General features: G+C 34.9%; 1 protein-coding gene and 1 long non-coding RNA gene across 4 annotated transcripts in view; one reads left to right on the top strand and one right to left on the bottom strand.

Moving 5' to 3' along the window:
• Positions 1–5,445: 5,445 nt before the first annotated feature.
• Positions 5,446–13,708, bottom strand: part of hscb (HscB mitochondrial iron-sulfur cluster cochaperone) — a 10,699-nt gene continuing 2,436 nt past the window's right edge. The window contains 4 exon segments of one of the 2 annotated variants that reach the window (NM_001128398.2): positions 5,446–5,674; positions 5,817–5,864; positions 6,066–6,210; positions 10,357–10,446. In NM_001128398.2, coding sequence (NP_001121870.2) covers positions 5,580–5,674; positions 5,817–5,864; positions 6,066–6,210; positions 10,357–10,446 — 378 coding nt within the window. In that variant the 3' untranslated portion in view covers positions 5,446–5,579. 2 annotated transcript variants of the gene reach the window in all.
• Positions 6,210–11,517, top strand: LOC147843866 (uncharacterized). Of its 2 annotated transcripts, none has more exons than XR_015490924.1 (3): positions 6,210–6,793; positions 7,170–8,736; positions 9,707–11,517. It is a non-coding gene; the product is annotated as an uncharacterized LOC147843866 (long non-coding RNA). The 2 variants fall into 2 exon arrangements; XR_015490925.1 differs by having other exon boundaries at positions 6,489–6,793; positions 7,170–9,049; positions 9,989–10,917.

Here is a 13,708-nt window from a genome sequence, read left to right as displayed (position 1 = left end):
TTGTTCAAACCACACAAAATGAGCTGAATCAATGAGCTGAATCAACACAATTCTTGAGGTTTTTAAAGGGACAGCTTAATTAATTTATATTTAATCCACTCAACAATTAATTAACTTAATTTGTGTCGGGAGAGCGTGAAGGAAATGTGAAGGCCATTTTTTTTTTTACAATGTTGAATTGTACAATTAATTTTACCCAAGAAAAAAAATTACCCATGCAACATAAGACATGCTTTTGTGCTCCAGGGTCACATTAGTCTAATCACTGGCATATAAAGAGTAAAAAGCACAAAACCCATGATTTGGGAAGTGCCTTTCCATCTTAAAGTAACTCAAAAATCATGCATTCCATTCATATTTAAATCAAAGAGTCAGAACACAGTAATTTAAAATCTGCTCAAGTGATCCTCTTCATCACAAGAGGAATATGCCTGCATAAGGGCACGCATTTCATAAGCACATTCATTTTACAGCCATCATGAGGTTTTTCAGAAGTGACATGCTTCCCCCTACAGCTGGAAACAGGCATTTTTCACATCCAGCACACACACCTGGACCCTTTCACATAAACACACGCGCTCATAAATCCTCGATCGATAAGTGTGTTATGATGTAATTTAATTCTTACCGCACCATAAGCGACTGTACAAACTGGTGCAATAAAGAAACAGCGATGAAGCGTTATCTAATAACACACTGATGCCAGAACGTGTGTCCAAAGTAATGGCATCATCTAAAGCAAATCCAGCTCCAATTACACTTTAATGAATCAAAGCACATCACAAAGAAATAAGTCGCATTTATCACAAAGAGCACCGTTGAGATTGCGCGTCTAGTAGCAGTGGCATTAAAGATTCAAGCGGGGATTGAGCTAAACCAATCTCCATGTCTTGCACACTTTTGTTTCATATCTGTGGAGTTTCATCATGTGGCAAGTTTCCCGTTTTGTCTGTTCTCCTAATAGGCCAGACCTAAATAAGCAGGGCATCAGCCAATCACAGCTTGACACAGAAGCATTCCAATAAGTTTTGTATAATGATTCATCGTAAAAAAATAATAATTAAAAATAATAAAACAAATTGACCTTCTGCTACTTTTCCAAATGATCAACTAGAAGTCAAGTTATTATTTGTTGCTCTACAACTGAAATCGATGAGAAGACTTTTGCCAGCTAGTGTACATATTTAGCCCAATAATTTGTATCAGCCAAAATAAAATAATCATACGTTGACATAGATATGAATGATACTCCAAAACTGTTCAAGTAATAATTTTTGCATTTAATTTGCATGTAATAATGCTTTTTTTACCCAAATAAAATATGATCATGCCTTGATTTTTAATAATTTCATTAGGACAGTAAGGTCTGCCTTTGCTTAGACCAGGGGTGTCAAACTCAATTCCTGGAGGGCCGAAGCCCTGCACAGTTTAGTTCCAACCCTGCTCCAACACACTTACCTGTACGTTTCAAACAAGCCTAAAGGACTCAATTAGTTTGATCAGGTGTGTTTAATTAGGGTTGGAACTAAACTGTGCAAGGCTTCGGCCCTTTTGGAACTAAGTTTGACACCTGTGGCTTAGACAAAAATCTGGTCACTTAACAGAAACAGAAATGCTTGATAATGTTAATGTTTTGTCTGAATCATGTCAGGGTATTGTGGAATGCTTTGAAAGTCCTATCCAGTGGAAAACCAACCAAAACACTAGGGCTGGGTACTACATTGAAAAATAATCCCTATCGTTATAGCAGTATATGCAATATCTGAAAGCATTTGTGTTGCCTTTATGGGTTGTTTGTCCAATCACACTTCATAGCATTTACAGTGTCAATCATAGTTCAACATTTACTAATGCGTTATTAAAATTTAAATTGCTAATATTAGTTAATGCATTGTTTTAACTTTAACTAATTTTAAGAAAGATGAATAAATACTGTAATAAATGTAATGTTCAAAGTTTTTTATGTCAGTAAATACATTAACAAATACAAGCTCATTGTGAAGTGAGGCATTCACATGGGGCGTCAGCGCTTCCCATTCATTTTGAATAGGTGACGTCAGGCGTAGCCGAGCTGCATTGTGGATCCATCGGCACCACTACAGTGGCGTTGCTCACAGCAGAAGTTGGGACTTTCTCAACTTTTCAAGCGCAGGAGAAAGCGTCAGCCAATCAGATCGCTGTATGCAAATACACCAGCTCAGACAGTAGTCGATTGCTGACTAATTTTATTGGCTGACGCTGCTATGATGACTTCAGACACACTCTCGGTCAAGCTTTGACGCTGAAGCCCTGTGTGAATCGGAAATAAGGGTTAATTAAATCAGAAAAATATAATAATACATTAATTTTCCTTTGGCTTAGTGCTTTGTTTATCAAGAGTCACCACAGCGGAATGAACTGCCAACTATTCCAGCATATGCTTTACACAGGTGATGGCCTTCCAGCTGCAACCCAGTACAGGGAAACACCCATATACACTCAGATTCACACACATACACTACTGCCAACTTAGTTAACCCAATTTACCAATAGCCCATGTCTTTGGACTGTGGAGGAAACAGGAGCACCAAGAGGAAACCCAAGCCAACACGGGGAGAACATGCAAACTCCATACAGAAACGCCAACTGGCCCAGCAGAAACTCGAATCAGCGACCTGTTTGCTGCTAGGCAACATTGCTAACGACTGAGCCACCATGTCGCTCAGAAAAATAATAACAAATGTTATTTATATAGCACCTTTCCAGAGCTCAAGGACACTTTACAAAGAATGTAACAAAAAGAGATAGTACAAGCAGACATTGAAAGAAACAGTAATCAAGTAGAGACAACAGTACGTTCCCAACCATACAGGAAGTCAAATATAACAAACTGGAAATAAAGAAACAAGACCTAGGAGAACAAGTTGATCAAACAAAATGATCAGTTTATCAAATCAGAAGTTAAGCATTCAGAAAAGTGAGTTTTGAGTAAACATTTAAATTCTGAGATATTATTAACAGAACGGAGTAAACGTGGTAGAGAGTTTAAAAGTTTGGGTGCAATACCACTAACTGATCTAATGAGGTATGCAACTGGGAGCCAATGGAGGTCATACAAGATTGGGGTTATATGAGCAGAACGTTTGGTTTGAGTAAGTAATCTAACCTCAGAGTTTTGAATATATTGTAATCTGGAGATGAGGCTGCCAGGCAGACCAATGATACATTACAGCAGTCAATGCGTGACGAGACAAATGCATAGACGCCCTTGCTACTGATGAAGGGACCCAATACGACAAATGAAAGAATGCAGATTTAATAACAGATTTAATGTGAGACTGAAAGGAGAGCGAGGAGTCAAAGATTACACCTACATTTTTGACAGAAGTAGATGTTTTCAAGAGTTCACACTAAGATACTGTTTGACAACTGTTAGCAAGTTAGCAGGTTTGACATGCTGTTACGGGAGAGAACCCTGAGCTCGAAGATAGTTGAGCCCAGGGCTCCCGCCTGGTCTATGGAGCATGTGAGGGGAGTACGAGATCAGGTGGTTCTCGAGAGCTCCCCTGGTAAAGGAGGAAAGGAGAAGAAGGGATGGATGGGGGGTTTCTGCTGAAAAACGAAGATTAGGGAGTAGTTCTGAGTAGGCTACTTATGGTGACTTTGGATCAATCTGATTGGCTAGCTAATGAGTGTAGATGAGTGGCCAGCTGCAGTCAATCATATCACGTGCTCCTCTCGAAATTAGTTTGTGAAACTTCACTTAATGTGAGAGCCAGCAATCTCAAAATATCTATTACCTGTATATTTAATATGACCTTTACAAAAAAAAGCTTATAAAATAGCATTTTTTCAGGGACATATTACATATACATACATACTATTATCAGAATACGGCATTTATCCCAGTTTTATGAAGACCTAAAGAACATCCTAACTACTACTTAGCAATGCCTTCTTGATAATGCATTATGCTAGGGATGGGAAGATTCATCGATATGTATCGATACGCGGCCATGCGCGTGCACGATGCGAGTGCATCGGTTGAGCAGCAGAGGACGAATGAAATTTTGGAAGCAAATCGAGATGCATCGGTTTTTGCGAGATGCATCGATTTTTCCGAGATACAGCTTATATTTTTAATATAGAATGTATTTTTTATTTATTAACAAGTGTTGTCAATCTGTTTTTGGCGCATAATTTAATCGACCTACATAAAGTAAGCCTTAGCAACGGATTTGCGGATGTGTACACTACAATTCAGTGTATCAGGTGTGCGGATGAAGCTAGTGGGGCGCCCTCAGAAAGCGCGAGAAGCAAAACAAACATTTTATTCCTCACTGAGTTTTAAATCTAAAGTATGGCAACATTATGGATTTAAGGATGGACGACATGACAGGACAGATGCAATTTGCAAAATGTGCCGCGCATCTGTAAAATACGCGGGCAGTATGACTAATCTGAAATCTCACTTGAAGCAGCGCCACAGTGTTGTTGTGAAAGCATCTTCCAGTGTTTCTGCATCCCCGGCTTTCGCACTGCTTCAACCAGCTCCAAAAGTGGTGAGAAAAGCATTGCAAGTTTTTTTTCCGTGCGCAACAGTTTTGTGCGCTCTACGCCAATAATGAATGCTATTGCATTGTTCATCTGCAAAGATATTCAGCCTAGTGTCACAGAGAACAAAGGTTTTAAACACCTCCTCCTGTTAATTTTTATTTAATTATAATAATAATAATAATATTAATAATAATAATGATAAAAATAATGGGTGTCACGGTGGCACAGTGGGTAGTTTGACCACCTCACAGCAAGAAGATTGCTGGTTTGTTATATTTTTATTAGCCTGTTGTTTACAGTGACAGTGATGTTTCAAAGCAGCATAACACTGCTAGTTCACAACCTTAAGTTTTGAATAATCAGTGGCAAAATATCTTTGTAAAACTTGTTTTCATAGTTGAAAAGTTAAATCACAATTCTTGTTGTGCAATGGTAAACCTTTATGTTGAAAGAGTGCAAATATATATATATTTTTAATATATATTGCACTTTTACATTCTGTTTATCTTGAAAATACTTAAATAATATGTGCTATAGGTTCTAAAATGGCCCTCTACTGTAAACTGACACTCTGGCTCTGAGAGAAAAGCCAGTTTGTAAAAAAAAGTCTTGGTTTTGCTTGGTTTATAAATAATCAAACTCATTCAATGGCACAGCATCCTCTTTCACATCATCTCATAAACTTGATCTAATTAGTTAGTGCTAAAATATCGCATTGTATCGTGATATGGGTGTGAATCGTATCGTGTTGCATCGCAATATGTCACAAATGTATTGCTAATATATCGGATTGTATTCTTTGTATCGAGATGCGTATCGGATCGGCATTATAGCTTAGATGCCCAACCCTACATTATGCAGATGCAAAACACTCACTCAGCCAACTCCAATAAAGCATTGCTTTTGACGTAGGATTAAAATAAAAGTACTTTATTTAAATACAAACAATAAACCAACACTATTAACAATAAATATTACAACAAGATAAAACTCTGTGAACTCTTTCAGATGGATTACAATAGCAAACTGTAAACAGTTTTCCCTCAGCAACCCTGTGTGATTCTGTCTTTTACCTTCTCCTGGATATTCGTGAAGTACTTCATTTTGTTTAGGAGCATTTTGGCGGCCAGCAGATCCCCTGTGAAAAGAGGCTCGTGAGGAAAACACAAAAACACACATTTTCCACTCGCGCACCACGGAAATGTGCGTGCGACCGGCCTTAGCCCAGAATTTCAGTGGAATTTGAGAGGTCATGAGAAGAAAGAGAGAAAAAAAAATACCTCTGTTCAGGGACGAATTCATCCGTTCAGTCAAGTCTTTGAGTTTCTCTGGTGAAAGAAAGTAAAACAGAGTGTATAAACAGCAGAAATGCTCGAAGTGAAAACACAAACATAAAGCCTGCAGAGCCTTGAACTTTCGGATGGAATGAATCTGGGGTTAGATAAACAAGCTGCCAGCGACGGGAGTGGGCGAAGAGCAATATTTCAACAATCACTTCCGGATGGAGCTTTTCTCTCTGGCCTACACACCTTGCACCGACCGGCCGATGGCGCTGACCTCGTCTTGGCTCCGCGTCTCGGCGAGGCTCTCGTTGATCTCCATCACCTCCAGGAGTAATGCGGGGTCTGCCGTGGCATCCGTTCCTTCCTCCAGCAAAACCCCTCGCAGCTCCAGCTGGAGAAGAACAGGCAGGTTACAGAGGGTAAAAACTAGGGCTGCAACATATTGGAAAAATACGACATTGCGATATTTAGCTTTGCTGCAATATATAGTGTAATATAAACATGATTTTACCAGATGATTTGAACAGCTCTGTTTGGTAAGAGTTTATTAATTTAGATCGACTGACGTGATCAAGTCTTTTTCTGTGCATTGCATAACGAATCACAAGCATACAGTTGAAGTCAAAATTATTAGCCCCCTTTGATTTTTTTTTTTCTTTTTTATTTATTCCCCTAATGATGTTTAACAGAGCAAGGAGATTTTCACAGCAAGTCTGGTAATATTTTTTTCTTCTGGAAGAAGTCTTATTTATTTTATTTCGACCTTAATAAAAGCAGTGTTTAATTTTTTTATTACTTTAAGGACAAAATTATTAGTCCCTTTAAAATAATTTGTTTTTCGAAAGTCTACAGAACAAACCGTCTTTATACAATAACTTGCCTAATTACCCTAACCTGCCTAGTTGACCTAACTACCCTAGTTAAGCTTTTAAATGTCACTTTAAGCTGTATAGAAGTGTCTTGAAAAATATCTAGTAGAATATTATTTACTGTCATCATGGCAAAGATAAAAAAAATCAGTGATTAGAGATGAGTTATTAAAACTATATATTAAAAGCTTCAGTGGGCTTTTTAGTGACTGTTGTTAGTTTCATTCAGTTTTTTTAACATTTAGATTTTCTTTGTTTTATTTCAGCTAGAATAAAAGCAGTTTTTTTGTTTTTTAAAAATCATTTTAAGGTCAAATTTATTAGCCCTGTTAAGCAATATTTTTTCAATAGTCTACAGAACAAACCATCGTTATACAATAACTTGCCTAATTACCCTAACCTGCCTAGTTCACCTTATTGACCCAGTTAAGCATTTAAATGTCACTTTAAGCTGTATGGAAGTGTCTTGAAAAATATCTAGTCGAATATTATTTACTTTCATCATGGCAAAGATAAAATAAATCAGTGATTAGAGATGAGTTATTAAAACTATATATTAAAAGCTTCTCTCCGTTACACAGAAATATATATATAAACATGAATCGCAAAATATGAAAAATTCACAAATATTTTTTACAGTGTACATTACATTTCAGTTTCGTTTTAAAGTTTTTAGAGTTAGGTTTTGTTCTTTAAGTTCAGTTGACACATTTTATTTAGTTTTTATATATTTACTTTTAGTTTTAGTAATTTTAATTTGACAGAACACATCCAGTTTTGTTTGACTAAAACTAAGTTTAGGCCTAATTTCTGCACAGCTTACAGTAAACTTTGTGCAAACCCCTTAGTTATAAAACCCCCTAGTTATAAAAATAAAACAATCATTTGAACAAACACTTAACCCAAAACCATACAAATGGAATGAATAAAAGCAATAATTTACTTCAATGAAACTTATTTGACAAACAAAAAGATAATGAAAACATTTTATGTTTAGGATTATGATTATTATGTTTAATCATAATTCTCACAGGTTCTTCTAAAAACAGCAAAAGGTCAGATATTCCACCACAGAATTAGTGTTTAATCTTGAAAACAATTATTCATTTATTATAATCATTATTTTATTTCAGTGGGCTTTTTAGTGACTGTTGTTAGTTTCATTTAGTTTTTTTAACATTTAGATTTTCTTTGTTTTATTTCAGCTAGAATAAAAGCAGTTTTTTTGTTTTTTAAAAATCATTTTAAGGTCAAATTTATTAGCCCTGTTAAGCAATATTTTTTCAATAGTCTACAGAACAAACCATCGTTATACAATAACTTGCCTAATTACCCTAACCTGCCTAGTTCACCTTATTGACCCAGTTAAGCATTTAAATGTCACTTTAAGCTGTATAAAAGTGTCTTGAAAAATATCTAGTCGAATATTATTTACTGTCATCATGGCAAAGATAAAATAAATCAGTGATTAGAGATGAGTTATTAAAACTGTATCGTTTAGAAAAGTGTTGAAAAAAAGCTTCTCTCCGTTAAACAGAAATATATATTTATATATACAGTATAAACATGAATCACAAAATATGAAAAATTCACAAATATTTTTTACAGTGTACATTACATTTCAGTTTCGTTTTAAAGTTTTTAGAGTTAGGTTTTGTTCTTTAAGTTTAGTTGACACATTTTATTTAGTTTTTATATATTTACTTTTAGTTTTAGTAATTTTAATTTGACAGAACACATCCAGTTTTGTTTGACTAAAACTAAGTTTAGGCCTAATTTCTGCACAGCTTACAGTAAACTTTGTGCAAACCCCTTAGTTATAAAACCCCCTAGTTATAAAAATAAAACAATCATTTGAACAAACACTTAACCCAAAACCATACAAATGGAATGAATAAAAGTAATAATTTACTTCAATGAAACTTATTTGACAAACAAAAAGATAATGAAAACATTTTATGTTTAGGATTATGATTATTATGTTTAATCATAATTCTCACAGGTTCTTCTAAAAACAGCAAAAGGTCAGATATTCCACCACAGAATTAGTGTTTAATCTTGAAAACAATTATTCATTTATTATAATCATTATTTTATTTCAGTGGGCTTTTTAGTGACTGTTGTTAGTTTCATTTAGTTTTTTTAACATTTAGATTTTCTTTGTTTTATTTCAGCTAGAATAAAAGCAGTTTTTTTGTTTTTTAAAAATCATTTTAAGGTCAAATTTATTAGCCCTGTTAAGCAATATTTTTTCAATAGTCTACAGAACAAACCATCGTTATACAATAACTTGCCTAATTACCCTAACCTGCCTAGTTCACCTTATTGACCCAGTTAAGCATTTAAATGTCACTTTAAGCTGTATAAAAGTGTCTTGAAAAATATCTAGTCGAATATTATTTACTGTCATCATGGCAAAGATAAAATAAATCAGTGATTAGAGATGAGTTATTAAAACTGTATCGTTTAGAAAAGTGTTGAAAAAAAGCTTCTCTCCGTTAAACAGAAATATATATTTATATATACAGTATAAACATGAATCACAAAATAGGAAAAATTCACAAATATTTTTTACAGTGTACATTACATTTCAGTTTCGTTTTAAAGTTTTTAGAGTTAGGTTTTGTTCTTTAAGTTTAGTTGACACATTTTATTTAGTTTTTATATATTTACTTTTAGTTTTAGTAATTTTAATTTGACAGAACACATCCAGTTTTGTTTGACTAAAACTAAGTTTAGGCCTAATTTCTGCACAGCTTACAGTAAACTTTGTGCAAACCCCTTAGTTATAAAACCCCCTAGTTATAAAAATAAAACAATCATTTGAACAAACACTTAACCCAAAACCATACAAATGGAATGAATAAAAGTAATAATTTACTTCAATGAAACTTATTTGACAAACAAAAAGATAATGAAAACATTTTATGTTTAGGATTATGATTATTATGTTTAATCGTAATTCTCACAGGTTCTTTTAAAAACAGCAAAAGGTCAGATATTCCACCACAGAATTAGTGTTTAATCTTGAAAATAATTATTAATTTATTATGATCATTATTTTATTTAAGTGGGCTTTTTAGTGACTGTTGTTAGTTTTATTTAGTTTTTTAACATTTAGATTTTCTTTGTTTTATTTCGGCTAGAATAAAAGCAGTTTTTAGTTTTTTAAAAACATTTTAAGGTCAAATTTATTAGCCCTGTTAAGCAATATTTTTTCAATAGTCTACAGAACAAACCATCGTTATACAATAACTTGCCTAATTACCCTAACCTGCCTAGTTCACCTTATTGACCCAGTTAAGCCTTTAAATGTCACTTTAAGCTGTCTAGAAGTGTCTTGAAAAAAATCTAGTAAAATATTATTTACTGTCATCATCGCAAAGATAAAATAAATATCTTATTAGAAATAGGTTATTAAAACTATTATGATTAGAAATCTTCTCTCCGGCAAATAGAAAATTGGGGGGAAAAAATTAACATGGGGCTAAAAATTCAGGGGGGCTAATAGTTCTGACTTCAATTGTATATTGCATCACCAAAAATAATTGAGGTCATGTCCATGTGTTGTGCGATAAGTCCACATTTTGATTATTGTGACAGGGCTACTTAGCAGTATAAATATTTTTGGGATACACATATTAAATATTTACAAAACAAATAATTACCATGTAGACGGCGCGACTCAGAGGTTTCTGCAGAGTCCTGTAGGCTTTGTTCACTAGTGCCGACTGTTCTTCTGAATACTCCTGCTCTTTCTGTAAATAAGATCAGACTGCAAAGTCATTCAAAGCTGCTTCAAAAGCCCACAAACAAACAAAGCTGCAACCTAAAGCATATTACCATTGTGATTTTATGAAGAAACAAAAGAAAGACTGTAACAAATAAGTCAGACTCAAGCCAAGTTTTCAAACTTTTCCAAAACATTATACAATTATGGGCTGTCGTCACATTTATTTTAAGATATCATGACATGTTCTTTGTTTGTGGAAAGGATTTCCTCTCGGGAATGAGGAGAATTGTCAAAAAGCGAAACCCCAGCATTGCTGATAATTGTGTGGGGGTTTTTTCTCCTCTCTTTTTTTTCTTTCGCTGAAGGATCTGGCTGTGTGGGAGGACGCAGAGGGTCTGAGCTGTGATGGGATTCGTCAGGTGGAATAAGAGGTGAGAAACGAAAAGAAATGACTTGCAGAGGAGAGACATTTTCAGCTGTCAGAGTTGCCAAAGCCTGGAGAATCAACATCCGGCTTGCTGTTGCTGTCAGGAGACCCAACCGGACGCGCAGAAAACATGAACCAATCACCAAAGAATTGTCTTCTGCCTTATATGAAGCATGATGTGCTGTATCTCACTATACCTGAGCATCTAAACTCATACGGACAGGGTTGACTGAGTGTGTGGTAGTGGAGGAAAAGGGTTGGAAGGTGAATCTCATAGATACTGTTAAGAACATACATTAATAAAGTCACTAAATGTTTATTTTTTTTAAAAGAAATGCTGTTTCTTTCACCTACAAGGACTACTGAAGAAAAATCACAGTTCACCAGACAAGTTAGCAACATCAACCCTTGTGTATTGTTCAAATCGACTACCCTTTTGTTATGCTGGTGGCTGTTTTTGCCCCATTGACTGTTATAACATAACTGTTATGCTGTTATAAAGGCATTATTTGAGGACAAAATAAAGTTTGTCATTAAAAATCAATCCATTTGCAAAACCAGGGACTCAAAATCACCCCCGAGTGGATGAAAACATCCCCAACAGCAGGCAAGGGTTAGCTAAACATCAGCTAAACATTAAAATTTAGCTAAACATCAAACACAATACACACAAAATTTAGCTAATCATCACAAGAAGAATATTTAAACAAGGACTGTATTGCCTTTATACAGGTGAATTGGGCAGGCTGAATTGTCCGTAGTGTATGAGTGCGTGTGTGGATGTTTCCCAGAGATGGGTTGCGGCTGCAAGGGCATCCGCTGCGTAAAAACTTGCTGGATAAGTTGGCGGTTCATTCCGCTGTGGCGACCCCGAATTAATAAAGGGACTAAGCCGACAAGAAAATGAATGAATGAATGTATTGCCTTTAAATATAGTTATTTTTTAACAGCTTGTTTCCAGTTTCAACAATATGTTGCAAACACACAAGTATTTTTTGTATTACTTTCCACCACAGCTCTACCATCCTTTATACACTTTATGCTTGCTTTTTAACCTGTAAGGACTGCTCACAATAATGTACACTACCTTAAAAAGTTTGAGGCAAAATTAATATATATTTTTATTATTACTTTTATTTAATATTTTTAATGAAATGATACCGTTCATCAAGGTGGCATTTATTAAATGTAAAAGAAATTGTTAAATGGCTAATAACTTACTAATTAAATATTTATTTATTACGTATTGTATGTAGTTTCAAATGAAATTATTAGTCCAGTCATTCATTCAATCTTTTTTTTTTTGGCTTAGAACCAGCGACCTTCTTGCTGTGAGGCGACAGCACTACCTACTGCGCCACCACGACGCCTAGTCCAGTCATTATTGCTTTTATTACTATTATTACCATAAATAATAATAATAATAATATTAATAATGATGATAATGATAATAATAATAATTAATGTAAGACTGATTTCTGAAGGATCATGTGACTAAAGTGTAATGAAGCAGATAATTTATCATTAAAATCACTGTAATAAATGATTAAATTAAATTAAAAACTACTTTTGAAAAGTTATTTTAAAGTGCAATAACATGTCAAAATTTTACAATATGTACTGTATTTTTGATTAAATAAATGCAGTCTTGGTGAGCAGAGCAGGAGAAGCTTATTTGAAAACATTTCAAAATCCTACTGACCCCAAACTTTTGACATTAGTGTATACAAATCTACAATGTTTCACTGCCTTAGTCATACTTTCGATGAGTGCAGCTAAACAGCAAGTTATCAATAAAGAATCTTGCTTTAAAGCAGGGGTCACCAACCTTTATGAAACTGAGAGCTGCTTCTTGGGTACCGATTAATGTGGAGGGCTACCAGTTTGATAAACACTTCTCAAATAACAAATTTGCTCAATTTACTTTTAATTATACTTTATGTTTTTGGTAATAATTAAAGATATTTATCCATGTGAAGACACTGATCATGTTAATGATTCTCACAAAAGTTACCAACAATGATTTAACAGGGTAGGAAATGCCCTGTATTTAATGTATTAATGTGCAACACTTTATTTTTATATATTTCTGCAAATATTTACATTTTTAAATGATTACTTCTATATTAGATGAAGCTTACTGGTAAGTGGCGCTACGGTGAGCTATTTTTAAAACAGGCCAGCGGGCAACACATGTGATCCTCGCAGGCTACCATGTTGGTGACCCCTGCTTTACAGTATAGTCTCAATATATTGCAAGTGGTAATCACTGCAGAGCCACTTGGGCAGAGCTGAGCTCCAGCAAGGGGGGGCTTGAGCTCCAGCTCCTCTTCCCTTGCACTTCTTCTACAAGTGATTTCACTGGGGGTTGGGGTTAGGGGTGGGGTGGATGTATGCATTAAAAAAGCTTATAGGGGGAGGACTTGGAGCTCAAGCTCCCCCTCATTGGAGCCCAAGTGGCTCTGCAATGAGCAGTGTCTCAAATGTTGTGCATCATTATGTCAATCACAGTTATACACATGCTACATCATAGGTCTCAAACTTGATTCCTGTGTGAAGCACACTTGTTTTTTGTTCATTAAAGTTCAGAACCAAATGAAAATTTAGTGAGTAAACCGAGATAAAAATGAGGGCATTTACATTATTTGTTGAACTATCCTTTTAACAAGCTCAACCCTCACAATGAGTCTATATTCAAAGGTTCATTCATTCATTCATTTTCTTTTTGGCTTAGTCCCTTTATTAATCTGGGGATCGCCACAGCGGAATGAACTGCCAACTTATCCAGCATGTGTTATACGCAGTGGATGCCCTTCCAGTTGCAACCCATCACTGGGAAACATTCATATACTCATTCACA

Source organism: Danio rerio, chromosome 5 (assembly GCF_052040795.2).
Source record: "Danio rerio strain M-AB ecotype USA chromosome 5, GRCz13ab, whole genome shotgun sequence".
Lineage (NCBI taxonomy): Eukaryota > Metazoa > Chordata > Actinopteri > Cypriniformes > Danionidae > Danio > Danio rerio.
This window is presented reverse-complemented; position numbering and strand designations above follow the sequence as displayed.